Genomic DNA, 17,794 nt, shown 5'->3' on the forward strand with positions numbered 1-17,794 from the left:
CAAATCCAATATTTTACCGACTAATTGCCAACTACTCATTGTAACAAATGCTAGGCTGCTTAATATCTAAAAAATAGCAAAATATAATTTTAAAAGAAACACTGAACAACCCTAATTGTGTTTAAAAGTGTATTGTTTAAAATTAGAATGTAATTAAGAAATATTCTTTTTTTAAACTTTCTTCGGTTTGAGCTTGCTATTTTTTTTACTTACATTGAAAAAAAAAATATTGATGGCTTCCACTGATTACCTTAATATAACCATACTTTTAGGTTCTCTACCGTTTGATATTTAAAATAGACGTATTCGAAATCAAATTCTTAGTATTTTAACGCTTACTTCAATCAAATAGAAGTTTGCTAGAAAATATGATGAAAATAAAATTTTATATTAGATACTATTTTAAAACTTCCATTTTTGTATAATCGGTAACAATTTTATTTCAAATTTTATCTAATTTCATATACAAACTCGTGTATATGCGGCTTAGACTTTTATTTACCGTTAAAACCCTATTTCAAACAAAATAAAGCCTATTCGCAAACAATAGCATAAATCTGGAAATCACCACGCGTAGTTGCATAATGTTTTCATTTTTTTTCTTTTTCACCCCAATAATGCGAAAAATATGTCGAAGAGTGAAAAAGGGCCAAGCGTCGGCATCCATCATAATCGCGGTGAACTAAGGTCGATTAGTTATGAGGGCGGGAAGGGAACAGGTTCGACTCTGCAGAAAGTTTAGGACGAAGTTATTTGTTGATTTTGTGTGATTTTTTAATTATTTAATTTGGTATCATAAAAATATTCAATCTCTGTATAAAAGTAATTTTAACAAAAAATTAAACCGCCTTCAAAAACCGCTCAAAACCAAAAAATAATTTCACATAACAAGTAAATGTTGGATACCAATTTTGGAGTCGGTGCCTAATTAAAATTGCTTTTAGGTATCATGGATATTTCTGCCTTTAAAATTTCGTCATATTAAATTTTAAAGGCCGAAATATCCATGATTATTAATTATTTTTACGTTTTTCTTTCAACTGCGAGAACTAATCACTAACTAGACGTGAATTTAAATTCTTTACTTGCCAATACTTGTTTAGTTACCCAGATTAAAGGTGAAACAAAATGTATGAAAATGGACCTTGAGGTATCGCCTTAATTCAAAATTTAAGATACGAAAATTTACCTATAACGCAATAAAATTAAAAAATATATTTATTATTATTAATAATTTCACAAAAGAATAGGCTCCGTACAGCCTTAAAATATTCCACTGAAAAACTACGTTCTATTTTCAAACAAATTCGAAACAAACGGTAAATTCAAAACATGTCGACAGCCCTAGAGCAACAATCGAATGTATTAAAATTTAAAACATACCGCTACCTGACTCACGAATCTTGTTTAATAACAATGCATGGAACGAAAACTAATTTTCGATCATCGTTGTTCTGCGATTTGTTCCGCGTTGTACGACATAGCGTATCTTCTACTAAATTTTTAATTTTATAAATGTGTCATCTTTATAACTATATAAGAAAACGTTATGAATATTTAGTAGATATTACATCTAATTACATGGTAGATAGATTTAATTTCGAAAAGATTATAAAATATTATCTTGTATATCCCACGGAGTTAATTCGTAACCAAAGCAATTTCCAAAACTTCGCAACGCTATAAGCAAATAAAATTCCCAAAGATTCCACCAGCAACTCATGTTAACACCATAGTAAAATAAACACTTGTTTACAGTCCACAAAATATTTTAACACATACAACGTATGTACTGCGAAAACCATCTTTCCAGATAACCAATTCAACAAGAACCCTCACACATCTAAAATATTAACTTGAGAGGGATATCTTTAAATTGGTGAGTGCGGAAGAGCACTACCATAGTAACCATGAAACGCCCTCGCATACTTAGAATAAATTTTCAATGCTATGGTTTACCGCCAAGTTTAAGATGAGCCGCAAGTTACATGCTTTTTAATACAAGTCATAGGTCTTTCAAATTTGGATGTTTGCACGGGTCGTTAGTTCTTTTCAAGGGTTTGTGTTACGCACTAAGTTTATCCGAGTGTAAAAAGGGAACTCTAGAAGCGATGAGTCGAACAAAAGTTTAACACTTAATGTGTTTTTAATACGCTATTTAGAAGTGCTATCCTAAAATCCGATGATGGATGGCCGATCTAAATATAGGGTGATTTCAAAGTTCTATTCAGATTATCTATTGAATAGAAAGAGTTCGTTAGTTGGCGAATTCACAGTCCTTGTATTTCGGGAAATTTAACCATCAATGTACTTAGAATTTGGTAAAAACGCGACGCAACTCCGCGCGTTTTATTGTGATAGGCTGAGAGACGAACACGTGACTGACGCATTGGTCTCTCGACCAATCACAAACATCAAAACTAAACGACTACAAGTCACGTTTTTTGGGACATTCTAGGATGCTATATACATTAATTTACATAATTATTCTCATATAAAATTACTGTCAAAGAACAACTACATAATCGAAAAATTGTTAATACATTCATACTGAGACGCAAATTGTATAAATGATAATATCATATAACCGAAAAAAATATGTAAAACAGTTTGATAAATATGGAGTAACTTGACCTTTCTGAATGCATGAAACTAAGGTTTTGCGGTCACGGTCTAGGACAACCTCGATCGTATTTTAAAATCCTTCATTTGCAATAAGAGGTACCTAATGAAATGTGTATGATGCAGTGGCGAAGCGTCCTTTTAACCCGATTCCTACCGGCTTCCCTCTTAGGTTTATTTACGTTTATCTTATTCCTTTTCTGTTAAATTGGCCGCGATATGTAATTATGGTATTTTTTTGCCTCGGGTTACCTTTTTGAAAAATTTCACCTTTCGCCACCTGTATGATGTCTATAGATGTTAGGTGAAGTTTAGTGTGAAAAAGGAGCTGACATTATGTTTCCAGATTCTTCTGTTTTTGGCAGCCATCAAGGAAGCTGTAAGTTATTTAACTACATATAACAATCTTATAATCTAAAAGAACTCAAAGGAACTTCCAGCGTCGTGAATCCACGTAAGCACGACGTCATTAGCCGTCACACGCGTTAACACGTCACAGGTGCGGCACGTCGCTCGTTACGGGGCCCCGGACCCAATGGGCTGGAATGAGGAAGTTCGCATATTATGCTAATGCTCTGCGGAAACACACGAATATGTTGCAACAAAGCGAGTGTAATGACTGAAAGAGGTTTCCCTTATACTTTTGTTAGAACAGGAGGTGTAAATAATTGTTTTGTTAATTTCCGATAAAAATAGGACAATACTACCTCTTTCAAGGGTAATGGACGATATCAAAGTTTTTGTGGGGATCCTATATATCCATATAAAACCAATTAGAGTCAAAAACGTAGTGAATGAATCCATCCTAACCGAATTTCGACCATGGCAGCAAATCTGAACAGAGATCAGCCAGGTACGCAGGAGATTTTATAGTGCACAAGTGTGTGCGTAATACACAGGGGCTCTCTCTGCTCGCTTTTACCTTAAAATTATTTTGAAAAGAGCAACACCAAAGTTTCTTGCCCGTTCTTCTCTGGTGAGAACTGCTTTCCGAACTGGTGGTAGAGTTAATATTGACGGAATCTAAATAATTTATAACATAGGATTTTATATAGGATTTTGAATCCATAAAATGTTATAAATTTTAAATCATTTCATTTCATTTCTGTTCCGTCACTTTCATAGATAGAAATTTTAGGGTTATTGCAACAGGGTTAAACGCAAACTAAACAATTCAAGGGCCTTATTCTCTATCCCGCACGTTATTTTAACAGTGCGTAACAAGCACGTAACACAACACATCATGTTTAGGACTATAGAAATTTGGCTTACAGAATACCATTCCACGCACATTTCTCGAAGATAACATGACACGGCCGCGTTACGCGTTTACACTATGATACAGAATAAGGGCCCAGAACCCTACTGCGGTCAGACTTATAAATTCAGTTGACAAATTTCACACAAACTTCCGAACGATCTTCCAAGAATCCTTTGTGCCCGTATAAAAATAATAATAACTTAGATATTCAAACCGGTTCCTCGCTTGCGGCTGTTATACGAAGGATATCCGATAGTGTTTATGTTTTAAGCATGGAATTGTGAAGAAATATGAACGCATCCTTCTTTCTAATGTAATTTATTGTGATCGCATTGATTTTCTTTTTAAAACAAAAAAAACTGTTCGCACTGTTTTTCATGCTTCAACTCGTGTAATTCCTAATAAAAACTAACTCATAATATATACAATAATTCAGTATTTTATCAAATTGTTTTTGGGTTCTATTGCGGTTTTTATTATGAAATCCGCAGATACTCTTTTATACTTTCTGCGAGAATAATGATGTCAACAGACAGATAAAAAGTTATAATCAAATCTATTACAAAACTTCTTTGTCTAAAATCTTTATAGGTCCATTCGGAACCCACAAAACACAAAATAAACACATTATCCGCGCCGCTAAACACAAATTCGGATTTTTCTTCATTCTTAATGACGACATCTCTATAAATCTACGTTTTATTTCATCTTTTTTACGCGAAACCATTTTATTGTTCAGAGACGTTGCATGCTACACGCTATTCGAGAGTCCAGCAAATACTGTACTGTGTGGTTACTATATATTCCGAGCTTGTTTTCGGTGGTAAAGGTTTTGAAATTGCATTTGCTTCTACGCTCTTTAAGCGGTAGAGTCGATAGGGGAAAATTGACATTCCCCATATTTATTGTTGCAAGATATAAACTAAAAATTATTAAAATCAATTACATATAATCAAAGATCGTAGCGAATATTAATGAGTTAAAATATCTATCTATCTATTTAAATGAATTTTAGCTTAACAAAACAAAATTGACAGTCGTCACTGGTACCATCGCGTGTATAAAATCGTATTTTAAGAATAAAACTTTATCTAGGCCAAGGGACACTTAAAGAAGACATAAAACATCAAATTTTCTTCCTTATTTTATCAAGAACAAATGAGGACATCGTTAAAAAACTTTCCCTACTTAAATTCTTAGAAATGCAGCTACTCGTCGGCAGTCCGCCATTCTCTGAGACGACAATAATTGGGGCATGATGTATAATAAGGCGCTGTGGAGCCTTTGTTAGGTGAAATTAAAGGCAAGACCGCGTCGCCATGGCAACCGGACAAGCTATCCATCGCGTCCCCGGCGTACAAAGTTGTCGACTCGAAAGCCGTCTGCGTAGTTGGAAAATTTTATTCATAAACCAAGTTAGATTGATTTTCATAATTTGTTACGAATTATAAAGTTGTCGGTCCATCGGATAAAATGTTGTTGGTTGTTATGTTTTACAATTTGGTTTAATCTATGGGAATTAATAAAGTTAATATATGAAAATAACCTTAAATAATATAGTACAGTATACTAACTATAGTTTAGCTTTAAACATAAAACACTTACGGAGTTTATTACACATTCTTACCTGCAACAGAAAATACTTCATTTAAAATAACAAAATTTAACACCAATAGATAAACACTAAAATACACCAACAAAAAGGTTGCCACACCTTTTCTTCCCTCACGAAAATAATTTCGTTTTTTCATATATATATTTTTGTCCTATGCGGATATTAGAACAATTCAATAAATCAACACGATCGTATTTACAGCATTTCTTTCATAAAAACGCTTAGAAAGTGCAAGTGACAACGGATAATTTCATATCCGAAACTCCCCCAACAAATAACAAACAAAAAATACGATCTGGAACACGCGAAAGTGAATTTCCTTGGTGGTGCAGACTCGCCTCGCTTCCCCTCGATGATTCTTAATTAAACCAACCATTGTTGCACCTTGCAAGCAATTCATAACAAATGCTAGGCGATAATGGTCGAAGTTCGGCTGAAGAAACTCTCGAGGAGGCATACTATGATATTTCGAGAAGTATTTTAGTTATTGTTTGTGATAATTATTTGGTTGATTTACTGGCACTGTAAACATAAAGTTTAACCTGATTAAAGAATTCGTAAAAAACAAGCTGTATTTAATGCGAAAACTTGCCAAGAACTTTGTTTATACAGACATGAAAATAAGTCCGATATCAAAATTATCATGGTACATACAAAATCTGAATACATTAGGAGTTTATAATACTAATCCTTTCATAGTCGTGAGCATATTTGCATTTTTTTCATAAACAAGCTGTTTCAGGCAATAAGGTCTTATATTTTCTAAAAGAGAGTTTACTTTTTGAAGTGTGCAATAATAGTCAATTTTTTACTTGAAGTTTACTGCAAAAAAATACAACATCAACGTTCAAAGAGTTTTTGCAGAGAAGTCATAACAAAATCGATGGTACGCATGTAATTTTGACATTGCGTTACTAAATGAAACTACATGCTTATCTTTCTGGTCTTTCAAAATACTGAATATTGTTTACTTTTGAAGTGTGTAATAATAGTCAGGCTATTACTAGAAGTTGACGGAAAAAAAACAACATTAAGGACTTTTGCAGATAAGTCATAACAAAATCAATGATACACTGGGTAATTTTAACATTGCGTTACTAAATAAAACCACATGCTTATCCTCTAAAAAATAACATTTGACCTTAAGTTACTCGAACCGTATATATAGCAAAAGAGTGTTAGTTTCAGACAAAATAGACCAATAAGAAGTAATTTTAATTTTTGCGCTCTAATGCCCCTACTTCTATTCTCGGGAATTCGTCATAGCAAGAATATCTCACTTTCTATCAAAAATATACTCGCACACATGCCATATTCGCACTAAACTATAAATTATTTAAAAATAAAACTGGTTTTTGTTAAAATATCCGTCATTCTCGGATGATATTTAGCACAATATTAACAGAGGTCACAAATATGTAAACAAATGTCAAAATAACCCTATATATTATACGACCATGCTATACAAAGCGAGAATATTTTCAGAGTAATCCTTCGGTTCTATACGGACCAAGCTCCCTCGATAATTGGTTTTCTTCGTCTTTCAAAAGCACACTCCCTAATTGAATGCTATGACGAATTTTCACTTGCTACCCGCTTCGGACTTTCTTTGAGCTAAAAGACGAAAGCAACTGCTCGCCTTTGCAAGGTACGACTGCCAATAAACAGAAACATCCAGAACCCTATTAAGAAGTTAATTACATGGCAATGTATTGTTTTTGAGATGTGAGGTTAATAATATTGAAATAAAACTATTTTCTGCATTGTATGGGAAGTGACAAAGGCTTGCACTCTTCGAAATCTCGGAAGTAAATTATGATATAAAAACGCGATAAAATCCGAAAAATGTCTTCGTCATTTAAATTATATTGACTATTGCAACGTTTAAAGAAATCTTACAAAGCCATGGACGCTTTGTGGGTAGTAATTGATGACATAGGACCCAATATTTTGCGACATATTAGATTCAGAATATTATCGTTTCGTAGTTAGTTATTATTTAACTGAACATTAAAATAAAACTATTTTTCGTCTTTTATCGCGGTTTAAATTATAATTTTCTGTGGACGTTTCGAAAACTGCAGCCTTCATGATGAATGAAGGAAGAATATTAACCAGAATTTAATATTACCCTCATAAAACCTCAGACTTAAAATAACAAGAATAAACGATTGTGCGCTTAATGCAATTAGTGAAACAACAGTTTTTGTTTTCTTGTGTACTTACTGCATTATCTTTTGAGATCTTTACTAGCATCCGTTGCATTGTCTCGGGAATTTGTGCACTTTGCTGCCTGAAAGCTGTCGTTTCAACGCTCAACTCCGAAATAAAGTAATAGTTCGACTGGAAGAGACTTGTTTGTAACTATAAAAGAGCATTAATTTAACAAAACGTATAGTTTTGAAATAACTGTGGTTATATAGTAAAAACCATTGATGGATATTTTTTTATTGGTTTGAATGATGAGACGAGCTTGCCGTTGACCTGATGATAAACGTTACGACCGCCCATAAACAGTAGAAACACTATGCAACACCTTGAATTACGAAGTATTGCTTGGTATTCCACTGCGCTCGCCATCCCGAGACATGAGATGTTAAGTCTTATTATGTCCAGTAGTTACACTGGCTACAATGTAATAATAATACAATATTTAAACCAGAACACAACAGTGACGAATTATCGATCGGTACAAAGCGCATTGTTGCGTGTGTGTCGCGAATTAATGACGAATCGATTTGCAATTTGTAGTTTATAAGTGAGAATAGGTTGGTCGGCTGGTCCCCGACTGAGTGAAAACAGTAGTAACACCATACATAACTCGATAAAGTATTGTGAACAAAACAAAGGCATATACACTTGGGACCGTAGACATAATGCCTTTTCTTTATCTTAATTTAGGAGCTTGGTCGTAATTTTACGACTATGTCGCTCCATACGTCTACTTTTACGGATCTTAATTCACTTTTCAATATATCAAATATGACTTTATTAAAATCCTACCCCCTTCCGACGTAGGATCGACAAAAACTATTTATGATGCCCACATTGAAACCCAAATTCTGAGGTCCACTTCGCACACTCCGACAAAACATGATATACGTTTTCTCTGACCACAGTCGCAGCAATTGATATTTTAAAATGCCTTTATACAAACGCAACTATAAAACAAAAGAAATGTGTGGAAACGATAGGTCTTTCGCTCGGATATGACATTCCCAAGATTCCATGTAGAAACCATCTTGGCTACGGCTCCTGGACACGTAAACGACCGTTCCACTCACCATCTATCATGCATGCATTAATTAGCAAAATACAAGCAGTTCATCAAACTGTTCGCATCAAATATTATTATTAGCATAAGTCAACTCAGTATAGGATTATATTAAAATACAACTAATTTATGGATTTTGTTACGGTTTTTATATTATATTTTTCCTAATATGAGTTATTTGAAACAATCTACATTTCATTTACTTTTAAAACCTGTACGGACTATACATGTTGCATCCTACAAAATGTCCTGAAACATTGGTTAAGTCTAATAGTGTTCAGATATAATGTTCTTTAACTTGACATACCAGTTCTCTACAATGCACATTACTATTAAAATCCATATTAATTGTATTATGGTATCAAGACAGATTCGCATACAGAGTGTTCAAAATGTCCTTCAAAATGCAACAGCTTTGCAACTAAACTGTTATTGTTTTAATAAATCGGAATTTCAATTAGAACTTAGACTTTCTTAAATAATTGGTATTTGTTTGCGGCTCTTTCTCCGTTAAACCCTTTACGAAATAACTGTAATTTAAAAATAAAACTGCTTTATCATAATTTCCTATTACCATGATTTTTAGAATCGGTCCAATAACTACAAAGCTGATCACGTACAAACAAACTCTTATGTATAAGTGTAGATGAATGGAGTGTCTATTAATAAATTATATAGCGTCTGACGCTAGGCACGTGGAAATCTCATGATAATCACGAACGAATCCATTGTCTATGTGCCATTAACATAAACTCGTTGGTTTGCGTCCACGCCAGGTGTGTACGTATAGGAAGATTTCGCTGGACATTGGTTAATGACATTAAAAAAACTATTTGTAATATCATAAGGCATATTCATCTAATTCGTGAACATTGCAAAGAAATTCTGGGACCGTTGTCCACTTTAAAGAAGTAAAAGGAAACTGAAATGGTTTTTGAATTTAAAACGCAAACCAACTCTTCTACCTCACTATAATTTGTGGATGACTGTAACATGATGTTAAATCGGCACTTCAGAATATACAGCGTGGCTCTATTAAAACAAAAAATTAATATTCATCTAAATAAATTAACCATAATATTATTCAGAAAAACAAACAAAATGTAAATAAAGAATACATTGTTTCTGAAAAATTCTTTTGTTCAGATCTCTCAATTTCACACAATGTAATTAATGGAGGTAATTAAGTAGCTTTCATATATTTGTTTAATTTTTATTTTCGTTAATGAATATGATAAGTTGAGACGAAACTACAATCCTCTATGTCTGCATCCTATCCATCCAAATATCTATAGCGCTTCGTCTCTATTTTGCCTTTCAAAACCCAGCGTTTCACATGATGGGAGATACATCATTGTTCAGTTTAATAATATGCTTACTGAGTGACGTAAGCATAATATTATTGTGATGTATTGTCAGTTGTTAGTAAATATAATATGTAGGTGGCCGACGTCATGGCACGTTCGTTGGGCGTGGTAACTATCTTGTCACGTTTTACTGTGCATCTGATTATGGTTGGAAGCAAAACGTTTCATTACAAAAATTTTGAACGCTAATTGAAGTATTAGTGAATTTAGGAAGACCAATTACGTCTAGTTTTATGACATTCCGTTTATTTGGTGTTGTTATATTGATTAAAATTAAACTATATTTCGGATTTTATTGAGAAATCTTTACGTTGTTGTATTGTATACTGGTATGGGGTTAATTAGACGACAAATGTATATATTTTAAATGATCAATAGCCATTACGATATTTTTATGTAACTGATGATCCAATAGTGGTGCACGCCACGCATGCTCTTAAGTAGTGAATACTACCATAAACTTTAAACATCAATGTCTTAGAACTGAAATTGGCTCGTCATTGTATAATACTATTTAAATATCGTATCAGTATTAATATTGGTTACAAAACTCTTTCAATTTGAAACACAAAACTTCAGAAGTGTTTGCACACCCTATTGGGCGCCATAGATAAGCGGTCACGGTATGGTTGTAGATTATAACGCGTCCTACCATGTATTAAACTACACGGCACACAATAATTTATTACATATATCCCAATTTGTTATGTATGTCTGATTACGCCATAGTTTTGTGACCGTATAATTATTCTAGTTAGATAAGCCGTTTTCAGTTTCCCTAAGAAGTCATCCGAATTCAACTCACAGATTTTCAAGGAAAATTAGCGAAATGCGCGAAGCAATCGCCCTCTCAAGGCGTTGTTCGTATTCGTTAAACCTTCGCTCACCAAGTCAAATGTAAATTACATGAGATTCCGTAGTGAGAAATCGCTAATAGGTAGCTAATTATTGTCTTTTGACTCAAATTCTATATGACCGTAGATTTGTCTACTATTAATGATATTTGTTATTGTTTTTTCCTTTTATACTATAGAAAATCTATTCGAATTAGTCCCTCGCCTGACTGTAAGCGCCACTGCCACAAAAATAGAATAACTACACTGCACAGTGCACAGTATTGCAATAGTCATGTTTAGAATCGATATTAATTTTCATAATGCCGAATAATTACACCAGCACAACGTCCTCCAAACCCAAGCAAGTTTAGTAAAAGAACACGGCTGCATAGAAAAAAAAACAGGTGACATGACGTCTATAGCCGTTCGCTAAAAAAAGTCAGAATTGAGACCTTCAATGTCCTATGGTTAGAGGAAGTGAGACAACAATAGACAGTTTGGAACAAAAGGCTGTAATACTGTTCAGATATCAGTGACACGTGCGCTATCGATTGTGAAATGCTTTCGAGAATGATTGATTTTTCGACTCTGACCTTGCGATTGGGTATTTACATAATGGGAGACCTTCGCAGAGAATAATGATGACAAAAAAAATATATTGTATGTAAACATTTAGAATGGGGTATGTTATGTTTCAAGGAAATTTTTTCGCTTTTATGACATAATTTTAGTCGAACTATTTTTTTATACAAAAGAAAGGTACACATCTCAGGTGTATTGACTTGCGGCAGGCGACCAGTCGCAATAATTAAGCAATTTTTTTGTGCGACACATTTATATAGGGTGTTGCAATTGCGACGAGCACACAATAGACGATAAAGACATGGCCCTAGTATTGCACAACTAACCTGATTCTTTATCCCGTATCCCGTAATTTAATTCCAAAGGTGTTATATAATATTGATGTCATCTAGGTGCAAGATTCTAATGATAAATTGAGATCGATATTGCTACCTACTATTATGACATTAGTACTGAGTATTCTGCGTCATTCGGAAAGGAAGAAATTAATTTTGATTGTGTTGTTTTTTTTTACCGTATGACAAAGTAATTCTACTGCACCTGATGGTAAATGCGGTCAGATAGAGTAGATTGACGAGATATTATTCTTCGCCAGTCGAGGTAATTATGCCGGCCTATTTAAAATTGGATGTACTCAGGCTCATCTCTGAACGCGACCTACTACGTTGGGTTTTATACCTTGTGAACGGTGGTCGCCCTCCAACCCGATACGAATATTCTTCAACCATCACATTGCAGACTTCCGTAGTTATAGTAATGTTTGTGTCGTGTATTTCAGGGTTTCGTGCCGGGCATGTTCGGCGTGTCGCACGGCGCGCTGCAGTTCATGGCATACGAGGAGATGAAGAACAGGTACAACCAGTACAGGAACCTGCCCATCGACATTAAACTGGTGAGTCACTATTGACCGATGATGAGTATTATTTGGGTTTTAAAGTATAAGTAGTCGTTAGGATTTATATTCTGTGACACGTTGGGACCTGATGGTAAGAATAGTGTAACTCAAATATAATTGAAAAGTACAGACGTCTTTGGACGGTAGCCGTGTACGCTGGGTGACGTCTGAAGGCGTTTTTTATACCTGTTTTAGTTTACTAGATATTTGAATAGTCCCCGTTTATTGTGAAATGAGCCAGTTTATGATTGTGCACTGGTCCGGTGGTGGCGCAGACGTCGCTGGAGTACCTGACGTTCGCGGCGGTGTCGAAGCTGCTGGCGGCGGGCGCGACGTACCCGTACCAGGTGGTGCGCGCGCGGCTGCAGCACCGCGGCGCGCGCGCTACCGCGGCGCGTGGCACTGCGTGCGCGACACCTGGAGGTACGAGCGCCTGCGCGGCGTTTACAAGGGGCTCGCGCCCTACCTGCTGCACGTCACGCCCAACATATGTCTCGTCATGCTCATTTGGGAGAAATTCACCAACAACGACTGAACCGCGTCCGCGTCCGCGTCCGCGCCACACGTCTGCGACTCTGATGGGATTTATTCTTAGGTTATGTGTTTGGCGACAGATTTTTTGTGTTTTCTAGTTTTGTGCTTTACCTTGACTGAATAACGGCCGTTTTGTGACTGCAAAAATTATAGATGATGCAATAGTCAATTCAAAATGACGATAAGTAGAAATGTGGTGGAGATTTTATTTCAGAATCTCTTAAAAAGTCTGTTTGAAAAATCTAAAACAACGTCAATGTAGGTCATTAAATCAAAGAACAATTTAAAATATCCATCTAACTATCTCCCTCGCACGCATACATCATAAAGTAGTGGCGTCACACTCCGCCATGCAACCTTGTTCTGTTATTCGGTACTAAATTAAACTTCAATAATTGTTTCTAAGTGATTTTTCATTGAATAGATATAATAAAAAATATTTTAGATGTTATATAACTTATCATACTAATATTGAAGAAAGAATTAACTACCCTATTAAAAGTTTAAACAGAAAAATCCTTTTAAATGTATATCTTATGATGAATTCTTTAAAAACAATATAATGTTGATCTATTCATCTAACGTTCTTTCTATGGAATGTTTGACTAATGTAAGTGATTAGTGTGTAAGCGGAATCTAATTTATTAATTAATCTAATTTATTTATGTCTTTGTTTTGCATTTTTGTGTTTTGATGATAACTTGAACTTGTCATGTTTTTTAATATTTATAGTTATGACATTTTGACATTCGCACCGTCAATGGACACTTTGGCACAGGTTCAAAGTTTAATGGAAATAGTGTTTGCATCATAGGTTAAAATTATATTGTATTTGACAAAAAATATTGTATAACAATACATTAGTGTCTAGGTGTTTCTATGTGACAGTCAGTAATACCAACGGAAAAATGACGTAACAGTTTTGGAAAATATAATTGACATTAAAACGCAGTTTCAAAACAGAAACGGAAGATATTTTTGGAGTGGTGTGAAACGACTGGAGCAGCGACAAGCTTTGGACCCTGTACGGATGGTCGAGCCACGAGCCGGCATTCTAAATTCGTGGGTTGAGTCGCTAGATAAGACCGTAAAATATTCAGTAAAAGTTTGTATTGCTGACTGTATATAAAAATAAAATAACAATTTGTAAAATCTGTCTCACGGCATATGTTGTGTTTTCTTTTTGTTTACAGACAATAACCTTAATCAACGATATATCCCATCAGATCGCGGCTGATTTTATTTTACAAAGCTGGCAACACCGCAAGGGTTGTCAAGCGTAGCACAATTTAGTTATAATTTGAATATTTTGTGATAGTAGGATATGTACTTATTATAATTCGTGTTGGTGTCTTTCTTCTAAGTATTTTATAATCAAAAGACACTTTCTAAACGATACATGTGTGGTGAGACGTTAGGTTCACACAACTTTGTTCCAATCTACACATGGTTTAAAGTACATTTTCGATTGAAGCAAAGTTGTCCAAAATGCTTGATGTTATGTACCCCCGCCTGTATGTTAAGATCAAAATCAATATGCAAAAATATTAAATATATAATCTCATTTCATCCTCAGCAAATCGTAGTACAATCACGCACACATTCGCATACATTTGATTCATAAGCGTAAATTATGTAGGTTTGAGTATTTATTGTCTTTTCGAAAAAAATAGTTGTCTTTGACGTACGAGTGAAACTAGTACTGTCAGTTTGACGTTAAATGTCATTTTATTATTACATAATCGGGCTTGTATGGGGTTGCTAGCGGTGAAAAACGTGCGTCTCTTGTAGAAAAAAATCTACCAAAGAGCCACGTTTTTTTGGCAACCCCGCGTAATTTGTTATTCATCACGTTTTTAAGTAATACTAGAGTAATTAGGTTTTAAAATTGTAGATGTGTTGTTGTATGAAGCCCGACGCGTTCTGGCCGAAAACATGTTGAAAATATCGAAAAAAATATATACCAAAACGAAATGTGATGAGTTTTCGGAAAAAGAACTAAATACAAATTGTTTGACAGTTAGTTTTATGTAGGGACGCTTTGTGACAGGACGCTGTTTATATTATGTAATATAAATAAAAACAAATATTTTTCTAAATTGCAGTATATATTTTTTATAATTTCTCTTTGTTACCATAATGACTTGTTTGAAGATTTATTACTAAATTGTTTAAAGGTTTGCCAGTAATCAAAATCTCGCCGCATCCCAATTTTTGTTCATTACTAAAACAAAAAAAAATTTTGGAAAATAAAAATCTTTTTTCACAGTTAATCTAAGAATGATATTTAGGTTATAAATAGCCTGCTGTCACAAAGTTGCCGCGACGTGGGGTGGCGTTAGTTGATTATATTCGGTGGCTGGCCACCATATCAATTTTAAGACGTAATATTATTATATTTTTATAATTATCAATAGTTAAAGTTCCATTGTTTCGATTCGCCTATTCAATTTGTGTAATCAATAAATGATAGCAAATTGATTGGCTGTTTGTTTTATTTCGGAAATATGGTGGATATAGACTTCGTCTCAATACCGGATTGTCTCAAAACAGTATTGGAAAATGAACTTTATTTATGTGGCATAAAGTATTTTTATATTATATTTAATATATAAATTACCAATCAATTCAAAATTTATGCAATGTAAAAAGTACTCTATGCCGCGTGGTTTGGGTTAATTTTTAATACTGAGGCGATGTAGTGTTGAGGCGATATGTATGCGTCAACTTAAACACTATAATCGTAGTCCTTTTAAACAATTGTAGAGAAACAAATATGAACTTTTGAAACATATATTTGAGTTTTCTCACACATAATGACCAAGAAAGTTCAGTTTTACACGTTCTTGAAGCCCGTTCAGATCGGCCTCGCCAAACTACGACAATGTTGACATCCATCCCGATCGAGGTTGAAACAATCATTTTATACTAAAATTACTTTTATTTACTTTCATCTAGTATATCTAGTATATATCTTATCTAGTATACTAAAATTGAAATTTATAATAATTGTCTAGTTTGGCAAGTCCATAGGCTTTTAACAGCGTTGATTTTACGCCTTTTATGTCGATAATAAATAAATAAAAATTACAACACTATATTTCAAATAATATTATGTACTATACAACACGCGTTAAATGCCAACCTGAATGTGGCTTTATATGTACAGTATCAGACACATCAAATTATTGAAGATGCTTATATATCCTATATATTTATATATGTATATGTGAAAAGGTAAGTACAACATACAGTATTGTAATGTATTTTTTATATATGTAATACATTGCGATGTCAATTTAAAAATTCGATGAGGGACAAATGGAAAGTTTTCTTTGCTAATCAAAATTGGCATAACCTGCTATACACACTGAAAATTCTTAGGAAACGATAGTACATACACCTAGGCACGGATCTTGAGCGCTACATAATTACTAATTTCATGGAGGGACGTAATATACTTGCGTAATGTCAAAGACTGCGAGGTGGTCCAACGACAATCAAATTTCTTCTTTTTATTGGCATAACAAAGTGACCACACTGCATCTGATGGTAAGTAGAGTAGGGTCCAAATAGAGTATTAATTGATGAGAGATGTTTGTCCTTTGCTTGTCACCATTATGCCGACCTGTTTGAAACCAGTTATACTCAGGCTGGGCGGAAAGCGACATTTACCTAGGCTACTTTGGCACCTATTGTAGCTTGGTCGCTATCTGGGCGGGTACGACTATTCTACCACAAGCAAGAATATAAAGTTTTAAATTTCCCATTGTTGACTGATCTTTATATTTTTTCACATTGAAAGTCAGTACTCAAGATACGTGCCCCCAGTTTCATATAATAAAAATACTATTATATTGCTTTCATAATAAATAAAAACCGCAATATGCAACCATTTGTCTCGCATCGACATCGCGCTAGTTTCGACATTACAAGTGCAACCGTTCCGCAGGTACGAGGGCTGTCGCGGATTCTACAAGGGTCTGAAGCCGAGCCTGGTCCGCGTGGTGCCTGCGACCATGGTCACCTTCCTCACATATGAGAACGTGTCGCACTATATGCTCAAACGCTCTGAGCTAAACGCTTCTTACGCCGGCACGTAGAGCTTACATTTGATAGCTCAGGGTCGCCTTGACTAAATCAGTGTGGATGCCGAAAGGGAATAAAAAATAAAAGTAAAAGGGAAAGGGAAGTTAGAATATATGTCACAATGATATCTCCGGGTGAGACTAATTGACTTAGCGACTTCTTTTGTGACATTGTGTTTTATACATATTTAAAAGCAGCACGATTTTCTGTTTTTGGGAATTTGTTAAAACTTTTCGATAAACAAATGTCGCTTAAGTGAATTAGCCTTTTACCAGTTACATAAATTACCAAAGGTGAGACGTACTTGCTGTAGAAGCATGTCAAAAAAGAAGTTAAGTATATTATTATTAGTGATATGAGATTATTTAGTCCTTTTTGTTTGTCTCTAAATTATAATTTTCCTATTTCCAATTTTAACTGCCCGACAGATAATATATCGTCAAGTCGGTAACATGTTTTGAGTTAGGTAGAAAAAATATCACAATATTAAATCAAGCTTGTATAAAAAATACATTGTACAAATAATGCCATCACTTTTATATCTGTTCATAAATAGTACTTTTTTTTATTTAAATCAGATGTAGTCTTATATTTTAAAATTAAGCATTTAATATCCAGAGTATATTTAATTTGGTAATTCAACAAGCACTTCGCGTAATATATAGAGGGCATCTGGTATTGAAATAAACATAGAAAATAGATTTAGTAATACTTGCACA

At 34.2% G+C, this 17,794-nt stretch overlaps 1 protein-coding gene across 1 annotated transcript; it reads left to right on the forward strand.

Annotated features, from left to right (window-relative positions):
- The first annotated feature begins 12,312 nt into the window (after positions 1 to 12,312).
- LOC119192111 (mitochondrial folate transporter/carrier-like) lies at positions 12,313 to 17,426 on the forward strand. Its single transcript, XM_037445948.1, has 3 exons — positions 12,313 to 12,449; positions 12,728 to 12,875; positions 16,939 to 17,426. The coding sequence occupies exons 1-3, from the start codon at positions 12,351 to 12,353 to the stop codon at positions 16,971 to 16,973; spliced, it is 282 nt and encodes a 93-aa protein (XP_037301845.1). The 5' UTR covers positions 12,313 to 12,350; the 3' UTR covers positions 16,974 to 17,426.
- The last annotated feature ends 368 nt before the right edge of the window (positions 17,427 to 17,794 follow it).

Source organism: Manduca sexta, unplaced genomic scaffold (assembly GCF_014839805.1).
Source record: "Manduca sexta isolate Smith_Timp_Sample1 unplaced genomic scaffold, JHU_Msex_v1.0 HiC_scaffold_2371, whole genome shotgun sequence".
Taxonomy (NCBI): Eukaryota; Metazoa; Arthropoda; class Insecta; order Lepidoptera; family Sphingidae; genus Manduca; species Manduca sexta.